The sequence below is a fragment of the Sus scrofa genome, chromosome 6 (assembly GCF_054392235.1).
Source record: "Sus scrofa isolate SSC_HxYL_T2T_F1_AM1 chromosome 6, Sscrofa_HxYL_maternal_Yorkshire_Landrace_v2.0, whole genome shotgun sequence".
Classification (NCBI taxonomy): Eukaryota; Metazoa; Chordata; class Mammalia; order Artiodactyla; family Suidae; genus Sus; species Sus scrofa.
In genome coordinates, this window is record NC_139388.1 from 146075989 (window position 1) to 146086179 (window position 10191).

The 10191-nt window shown below is 32.9% G+C and overlaps 1 protein-coding gene and 1 long non-coding RNA gene across 3 annotated transcripts in view; one reads left to right on the forward strand and one right to left on the reverse strand.

The window, feature by feature from the left end:
- NEGR1 (neuronal growth regulator 1) overlaps nt 1-6118 on the forward strand; it is an 865843-nt gene extending 859725 nt beyond the window's left edge. For both annotated transcript variants that reach the window (XM_084964694.1, XM_021097756.2), the window contains one exon: nt 2295-6118. In XM_084964694.1, the coding sequence (XP_084820820.1) occupies nt 2295-2419 (125 nt within the window). In that variant the 3' untranslated portion in view covers nt 2420-6118. The remainder of the gene's footprint in view (nt 1-2294) is intronic.
- Nucleotides 1-9848, reverse strand: part of LOC146402859 (uncharacterized) — a 94749-nt gene extending 84901 nt beyond the window's left edge. The window contains exon 1 of the long non-coding RNA XR_014807980.1: nt 9778-9848. This is a non-coding gene — a long non-coding RNA (uncharacterized LOC146402859). The remainder of the gene's footprint in view (nt 1-9777) is intronic.
- Between the last annotated feature and the right edge of the window lie 343 nt (nt 9849-10191).

The following is a 10191-nucleotide window of genomic DNA, read 5'->3' on the forward strand; positions in this document are numbered from 1 at the left end:
TGCTTGGCTTTTAAGAAATATTTCCTATTTATGAACTCATTTTATATGCTTTGCTTATTATTAGTCCTTTGTTATTATGCTGGTTTTATTTATTGTTATTATTAAGCTCAAGATGCTTAAAAAACAGAAAAAAATAACTATGAAATGGCTGTCATTGAGAAGGTAACAGACCAATTAAATATTTATATTAAAAAAAACATCATTTTAGGTCTTTCAAGTGAAAATAATTTAAGGAGTTTTAAGGTTTTAAATTAGACTTCTTACATATCAAAATTTGAAAAGCTATCTGTTCAACAATACACTTATTTTCTTCATCATCTTCTCATTGTTTAAAACTCATTTGTGATGCAAATAGAAACATCAAATAGTTGATTTTGCTCCTTGTTTACTAAAGAGTAGCAGTTTCAGCCCTTGAATCGCACTTGCATGGAATCAACAACTGTTCTGCCAAGAAAACTCCCCACTGGCAGAGGCCAATGCCTCTTTCATCTCCTTTAATTTTTTTTAGTGTTAGAAACAATAGACTTTATTCTCTTGTAACATGAAAATATAGTCACTGGTGAAAGTTCCATTAAAAACTAGCTGCTGGTAATTCAAACTCGGTGTGACTGAAAGTGCTCCTGGGTTTGAGTTATGAATGTGGGGGTGAAATACTATTTTTTTTTAATCACATTATTTATTTACTACTAGGAAACAGTGCTTGAAATCCAGGTTTCGTTAAAGAAGAGGTAGTTAAAAGTATGTTGGTGGAGTTTATTACTATTATTTTTCTTATGGTAAATGAGAGTCTCAAGCAAAGGTGAGTGTGCCTGAGACATTTGACTTTTGGAACACAATATAATTCACATTCAAAGAGGCAACTGTCCTCTTGTGAAATGAAGTAGAATCCATTCAGTAGACTCTCACAGTATCCCAGGCCTGGTGAATCTCTAGGTGAAATGTCAGTGAAAATTCAACATGACTGTCAGCCAAGTACCACAGGAGCTTCTCTGTGTATAAAACCATGAGCTAACGCATAAATGTAATCATACAATTCAACACCTCCAAATTCTTCAAAATCTCCTTCAGTATAAAAAGCCAAACTCTTTTTTCACTACAGTTGAGGTCATTCTATCTGCCTAGAGTTCCATTTCAATTCTCTCCACTCCAGGCCTCAAACTTCACAGTCCAGCGAGACTAATCTACTTTTAGATCCCAGGATACATGCTGTGCTCTCTCTTTTCCTCATCTCTTTGAATACACTGTTTTCTCTGCGTAAATGATGGTCCCCTTTGGTTAAATCAGCCTTCTTTTACCCAGGCAGATTTAAATACACAGTTTTATGTGTCACTACAGTTTACAGATGCAATTCTAATATTCCTAGGATTGTATTATAAATATTTGAACATCCTTCCTCATCTACATATAGGTGAGGAAATCTCTTTTTCACTTTTCCAGCATTTAGTATAGTATTTGGCCCATAAAAAAGATCCACAAATATATGCATGTATATATGTATGATATCACTTAGATGTGGAATCTAAAAAAGAAGAACTTAAATAAACAAAGAATAGAAAAGTTGTTACCAGAGGCTGAGAGGTGTGGAAATTGGGAGACTGTTTTTAAGGGTGCAAACTTACAGTCAGTAGATCAAAATCTCTAAAGATCTAATGCACAGCATAGTGATTATAAACAACAACACTGTATTTTAACCTTCAAAGCAGCTAAGAGACTAGATCTTAATTGAGCCCACCACAGAAAAGAAATGATAATTATGTGATGTGATAAAAATTTAGCTACCACTATGGTGGTAATCATATTGCAATATATAAACATATAAATGTATTCAGTCAACATTGTGGTACACCTTAAACTTATGCAATGTTGTAGGTCAATTCTATCTCAGCAAACATAAATTTAAAATATATATACACAAATGACTTGTCCACTAATACAAACATTTACAATGCAGATAAGAGGAATAATAATAATATCAGCTGGTAGTAATGGAGTACTTAAGTGTGTGCCTGCCCAGCCCAGTGCAAGGTGTTACGTGTGCATCATCTCCAATCCTCACTGCAGCCCTGCCAGATGGATAATATTATTTCTCTTTTGCCCTTGAGAAAACTCAAGAGCTCAGAGAGGTTAGTCAAGGAGGCCACACCTTCTCATATAGCAGAACCAGATGTGAAGCAAATTCTGTCTGACTTCAGGGCCAGTGTTCTCCCCAGTACACCCGGCTGCCTTTTGATTATTGTTAAGATCTTGAAAGACACAAATTAGATTTTGATTTATTCTTTTCCATTTCTTTTCAGCTCCAAGTACAGCCCAGTATGGAATTACCGGGAGCGCTGACGTTCTTTTCTCCTGCTGGTACCTTGTGTTGACACTGTCCTCTTTCACCAGCATATTCTACCTGAAGAATGCCATTCTACAATAAATTTAAAGACCCATAAAAGGCTTTTAAGGATTCTCTGAAAGTGCTGATGGCTGGATCCAATCTGGTACAGTTTGTTAAAAGCAGCGTGGGATATAATCAGCAGTGCTTACATGGGGATGATCGCCTTCTGTAGAATTGCTCATTATGTAAATACTTTAATTCTACTCTTTTTTTGATTAGCTACATTACCTTGTGAAGCAGTACACATTGTCCTTTTTTTAAGACGTGAAAGCTCTGAAATTACTTTTAGAGGATATTAATTGTGATTTCATGTTTGTAATCTACAACTTTTCAAAAGCATTCAGTCATGGTCTGCTAGGTTGCAGGCTGTAGTTTACAAAAAACGAATATTGCAGTGAATATGTGATTCTTTAAGGCTGCAATACAAGCATTCATTTCCCTGTTTCAATAAGAGTCAATCCACATTTACAAAGATTCATTTTTTTCTTTTTTGATAAAAAAAGCAAATAATATTGCCTTCAGATCATTTCTTCAAAATATAACATATCTAGATTTTTCTGCTCGCATGATATTCAGGTTTCAGGAATGAGCCTTGTAATATAACTGGCTGTGCAGCTCTGCTTCTCTTTCCTGTAAGTTCAGCATGGGTGTGCCTTCATAAAATAATAATTTTCTCTTCATCTCCAATGAATAAAAGTGTTTTTGCCAAATTCTACAATTTGAAAACAAAAATAAACCACAATGAAAGAGGGCAACTCTATCCTGTCTCTAAAGAATGAAGGAGATACTGGACTGTAAAAATCTCTTCCCTCATTACCAGTAGGGTTTTAAGAAGTTTGCCCCACTATATCTCAGTTTTATGATGAAACACAATTTAACTAACATAGTACAGGTAAATTTGCCGTATGATTTCTTTAGTTGTAGCTAAATGCTAGATCCCCTTTGGAAAATAATTCCCTTTAAAAAGATAGCACAATCCATTCCAGGGATTGCCTAGCAATACAGCATCTTTTCCTTTCACTATTTGAGGCCAAAAATTTTAAGATGGTTTGTCAAAAAGGACACAAAGTCCAGTTACCTAATTTTACCTGAGTTGGTAAGCACTCAAAATTAATTTGGTTCTGTGACAGGTAAGTTGGTATGATAGATACAGTGTTCCTGTGGACAGGAGCATTTTGCGTATTTTCCATCTGAAAACATCACTAAGTTGATAGTTTGGTATGCATGTTATATAAAAAAGTTCCAAAATATATAGTAACAAATATCCCATGTTGGTATGCAGCAGATCAAACCCTGAAATAACTAAGTCCACAGTAAAATGTTTTTCTCTAGCTATGTCAGCTCAAATAAGCAAGCCCAAAAGGAAAAAAAAAAGTTACCATGCTTTATTTTTTTCTTACATGATATATATGTGTTCCAGTGAAGACAAGATACCAGTGATTAGGAATATCTTCAAATATATTAATTATTAAATTGTCACAGATTAAATGATTTCTGTCATAAAGAATGAAAACTACATCTTTGAAGGAAAATGCTGTTACTCTAAAGAAGTATTACATTACAAGTTTGATGGTTTTACTCTTTACTAAAGAGAGACACGGCATTGAAAAACATTTAACAAGTTTGATGGAGTTACTAATTTCCCTATAACTAGAGATTTCTGCAAATAGTTCCCTTTTGCAAGTCATGATAACAAAACACCTACTAACATAGTTAGAAATAAGTACATATGTAAGGTTGTACATATTTAAAATATCTAACATTTTGCCCTGAAAGAAACGTAAGTAAAATGGAAGTAAAATTTAGGCCCAAAGTATACCATAAATCTATTCTAATCAGAAATATGAATCCTAAATGAGGAGGCATAAATATACAGTGTTCACAAAATGGCAGTAATATGGCATAATACTATTAAACTTACTCACTATAATAATTTATTACATTATTTTGACTGACATATTAAGAAAGGGTTTTTTTTTTCTTTTTTTAAACACATATGGCATTTTAACTTTATTATTCATTTGCTCTGTGGAATTGGTGAGTAAACTACAAAATTCTTTTGTGTGTATTGCAGCTTTAAAGTGGCACACTCCATAATAATCTACTTACTAGAAATAGTGGTGCTACCACAAAAGTGTTAACCATCAGTACCATTGTTTGGGAGAAAGAAACAGATCAAGAATGCATATTATACAGTGACTACTTTCCTAGAATTAAAAATACCTCCTCTTTGTAAGGTTTGTAGGGTAAATGTGAGGTAAATTGAGGTATAAACTATGGATGAACCAAATAATTAGTTCAAAGTGTTGTCATGATTCCGAATTTGTGGAGTCTGGTGTTTTTCCCATAGAATGTGACAGAAGTACAGTCATAGCTCAGTAGCTATATGTATTTGCCTTTATGTTAGAAGAGACTTTCTTGAGTGACATTTTTAAATAGAGGAGGTATTAACTATGTTTTTCTGTATCAAGCAGCATTCCTAGTTGTTAGGCCCCTGGACAGAGTGAAATCATGAGTATTTATGAGTTCAATATTGTTCAAATAAGGCTACAGTATTTGCTTTTTTGTGTGAATGTATTGCATATAATGTTCAAGTAGATGATTTTACATTTATGGACATATGAAACGTCTGATTATTCCATTTTATCAGTCCTGATTGTACAAGATTGTTGCAATTTCAGAATAGCAGCTTTATGAAACTGATTTATCTTTTGATCTATAACAATTTTTTTTCTAGCTATTCATTTCAGCATTATATTTCCACAGGTTTCATTTGTGGGACTCTTTTTGTTGCCCCTGATTTTTTTTTTTTCCAAAGGAAAAAAAAAAGAAAAAGAGCAGTTGAGAAAAGAGAGTGGAAAGAAAAAGACTGAAAAGGGAAAGAGGTAAAGAGAAGGAAAAAAAGAAATAAGGAAGGAAAGAAGGGAAGGGAAGGAAGGAGGGAGGAAAGAAGGAAGGAAAGGATAGGAGGGAGGGATGATCTGGAATATTAGGGTAGTTGACTTAATTCGTTTGTATTCTTGTTTTAACTGCAAGTGGTATAATTATGCTTTATAATGATCCCATTTGAAACATAAGTCCTGTTACAACATTAAGTTCCTATTATATGCAGCAATTATATGACAGAAAGTACTGCCCAAATTACAGTATTGTATTTTAGGGGGACAGTAAAAGATTTGAGAGAGATAATGTCAAACTTAAAGCCACTTTTGGGGAGTTTAAGCTTAGCTGAAAAAATAATGCTTCATCATAACATTTAAGCTATATCTAGAAAGTAGACTGGAGAATTGAGAGAATTACCCGGATAATTCAGGACAGTATATATAAATACCCCAGTGTATGAACTCAGAAAAGTCTGAGAGATTTATCAAAGCCAATTATCTATATTAATCAAATTTATTGAATAATTGTTAATTTATCCATTGTGCTTAGCTTTGTGACACAGCCAAAAGTTACCTATTTAATCTTTTCAATAAAAATTGTTTTTTGAAATTCAGAAATGATTTAAAAAGAGGTCAGGTTTTTAACTATTTATTGAAGTATGTGGATGTACAGTATTTCAATAGATATGAATATGAATAAATGGTATGCCTTAAGATCCTTTGAATATGTATTTACTTTAAAGACTGGAACAAGGTCTTCCTGTCTTTTAGTAAAACATCCATATTTCATAATCTGATGTAAAATATGTTGTACTGTTTCCAATAGGTGAATATAAAGTCAGTTTATCAATTAAAATATGTATTTGACTCATTTGAAAACTCTTTTTAGTTTAAAGGGAAAAGGAAGGAAATAGTAAAAATATCCTGCTTCATCCACTGTACTACACTCACACTTTCAGGTACTCCAGAGCAATACAGGGTGAAACATTAGGTGCTATAGTTTTGCAGCCTTTCTCTGGTGCTGACTCCCCAAAGGTCTGACAAGCAGAATTACATCAAGCCTAAAGAAGTTTTCTGGAAAGATTTTATTATCAATTATTTAGAACTTTTACCTGCTAAAATGCATCAGTGTTATCAACAGAGACAATAATGAAATCCTATTGGTTTTACAAGCTAACCATCTGAAAATTCAAATGCCTAGAGAAGTCAGGCAGAGAGTATTATTTCATAAGACAGCTGGGTATAAAACTATAGCTAAGGGAGCTTATTCTCCACTTCAAGGCATTCAGGAACAATTTCAGTAAAAACATCTTGCCTTACAAACAAAATGTGATTTGCTGAAAGTCCATAGTCTGTGACTGCTATAGTATGCAAGTGAGAGCCACCTCAGTGAATGATTTAAGCCCTCTTTTTTGAATCTGTCAATTTATGCTTGTCAACCAAATAAAGGAGATAAATGTGGTAGATAAACACAACAACAAACCATGAAATAGACCTACACTTGTAATAAGCTATTTTGAAATATGGGTGTCATTGCTATTCTGGGAAAATCATATATACCAAACTCTTTCCTCCCCCCAAAAATGAAAACACACATTAATGAACATCTAATTCTCCCACTGGCTCATTATTTCTCCCTTTGTAATTTCTATTCCACAAATAATCACATGAAAACAGAAGCACCAAGTCTCAGACCCTGAATGCTAGTATATGAAGCAGAACTATTTTCTCTCTGAATACAATAGGTCAAAATAAATATACTTCAAAGTGAGATCCAGATAGTTGGAAAATAATTATTTGCTTTTTCCTGGCAGGCAGAAATTTAAGAATTTTAAGAGAAAAATTTCTAAGAACAATTAATTAAAAGATCATGAAATTTGATCAAAAGACCAAAGCATCACTGTACTTCCCCTGAACTTCCCAAGAAGCATCTACCTTCACATGCATATGTGCTTTTTTTTAAATTCCAAACTTACTGAAAATATTAAGGAATTGACATTTCTAGTGGAAATAAAAAAACTTGACAAATGAATCAAATAAATACTTTCCAATCTTCCTGAAGAGGAAGAAAGAAGGAAGAGTTTTCAATCTTCTCCCTAAAAGTCCTCCTAAGACTGCCATGATTCTACCAAGACCTTCAGTCTAAGACATGTGCTCCACCTTAGGGACAGATGTGGCAGCTAGCATTACTCCTGAAGGGTTACACCATCTCTGCCTTAATTTTATAATCACAAAGTACTTTAGAAGACATCACCACCATGACTTTAAATGTACTTTAAAATGTTATGTAATTGATGATGAAAATGAGATTCAGAAACTTTTAAGTTGCTTGCTCAAGATAACATTTCTACTAAGTAGCAGATTTGAGCCAAGTATGCAACACAAAATATTCCCAATTTGCTTCAATTTCCATGAGCCTTCCTAGAAATAGGAAAAGGATGTGATCACATTACTAACTTCACAAACAACTATATGTACATTTACATTTATAGATAAGTAACTTTGCTGATACCTAGATATAATTTTTCTTTAACGCCATCCTTTTACTTTCCAATGCTTTCAGAGGGTATGTGGTTTAAAGACAAATCACATTATACATCTCATCTAAAACTTTTGGGGTACAACTGCCTTTGGACATAGAGCCCTTGGTAATTTTAGTACCATCACACCAAATGGAGGATCTTGTCATATCATATGTATCTTTTTTATATGGTGTTTTGCAAAAGACCTACGAAGACTATTTCCCTGGCATCTGCAATCAACACAATTCTTAAGAAATGGAGAGCAGAATATAAATATACATTTCTTAAAAATTCACAATACTGATTTTAATTGAGCAATGTTGTTTGAACCAATTTATATCAAAATACTAATTACATGAACATCTGTTTGTGCTGGGGCAGTAGAACAAGAGAAATATTCTAATTTTAGAAATTAAACTATTTACAACCTAGGGAATACATTTGTATTTTGTTGTCAAAGATAGAAATATAATGCAAATCCTGTGAATATAACTCTAATTTGAAAAAAAATGAAAAGCATAACTTTTATATACCTGTAAAATGAACACATTCATTCATTAATAAAGAACTAAGAAGTTAAAACCAGATAAAAGGACAATCTAAAACCAGGCATATTTAGAGATCAAGAATATTGAAGTTAATATCCTAATAGAGGCAAAACTGGCTTCTTCCAGAAAATGGAAAATAATTTAATTGAAACTTTAACCAACAGAATTTACTTATGTGTTTATTTACAAGAAATATTTTGCCTTACTAAAACTTATCTATAACTTGTAAAATAGTTCAAATGCAATGAAAAGTAGAGTCCCCACAGAATCAAAATCAGGTCACCTGGAAGGGTGTGTGCTAAATAATACATGTGTTTTTCATTGCAATAAAACTTTTCCCCTAAAATAATGAGATGCAAAAATCTTAGCGGACAGTTGAATTAAATGAATCGCTAATATTTTAAAGTTTGATAATATAATCTCTATTGTAATCACTCAGAAAAAAACCAAATTATTTATATATCTAATATTCTACATTCTCTATGTTCTAATTATTCATTTTTTTCCTTAAGCCACAAACCATTACCCAATAGCTTGGGACATATAGAAAGAGAAATTTTGTTTAAAACATTATAAGAACGACTTTGCTTTAAGAATCCACCTGGTTGAAAAATGAATATATTTTGAATACTTGTTAAAAGGATTTCTTTTGTCATTTGGAGGGAGGGAGGGGCACTTAATTCATGGGATAACAGGAATTTTATGTGAACAACAATAAGGAAAATGAACTAACAATCGAGTTGGCAGTATCTCTTCAACCAAACAATATGGTAATAGTGAAAACAGTGCAAGAAGCTATTGCTGAACTGAACGGTCTGCTTCTACTTAATGCTAATGAGCCCAGTCCCTGCAAATTTTGGTTTGGTAGCAACTACAGGAGGTAGCATGGTTCATTAGGCTTTCACAGCTTTAAAATGTTAAAGGGGGTGGTTTCACACCATCATTTCAAGTGAATTGCTAAAAGCATTGGGATGTTCCTCAGTGGAACTTTGAATTTGCTAGTTTCTTCATTAATTTTGACCTTTTTACATTCAAAAAAGTTAACTTTACACTAAATGTAGCAGACTTCTACCTCCCACAAGTACTCTAAGCACGTGGAATTTCCTGGAAAATTTGGGGACCTTATTTTAGAAAAAGGACTTATATTCTTTGGAGACTATAATATGCTAATAAAAAAGAACAAGGTTTTCTTAATTGTTCTAAAGCTCCTAATAGAATCCACAGAACTCTAACACAGTGTTCTAAACTACTTCAGTGTTCTATGAAGTAGTTTCATAAATGTGAGTTGTGGTTGCCCTAAAACTCGACATCTTGCTACCACACATTTGACAAGTGACCTGGCAAAAATGTGGTCAATAGCTCATTTATGACATACTTAAGAAACTGTTCCTGGAGGTTTGAAACTGCTTCAAGCCGATGTCTTTCAAAACAAAGCACATACTCACACATACAAACACAAAATCACACTGCTCTCAGTGGTCTGGAAAATAAGCTCCCAAGCCAGCCATGTGGTGTTCTGGATTATTCAAAGAAAAAAAAAAAAGAAGAAGAAATGACAACAGTGCAGCTGACGGTTTCTGTTTAAGTTTCATCTGCTAAGATTTTAGCATAAGTAACATCTTGTGAGTCAATTAATCAGAAGATGGCACTTGCTTTAAATGCTGACATAGAGATAAGCAGATTTTTTAAAATAAAATTTATTTCTGGAAATATATTTTTTCTTGTTAATAGACTATCAGAAGCATAAACTAATTATATATCTGTCTAATAACTATAAATGTTGACAAGGAGAAAGATTATTGGTTTTTTTTTTAAATTGGAATAACTTTTTTCCTGGAAATGTATACTTCCAATTTATA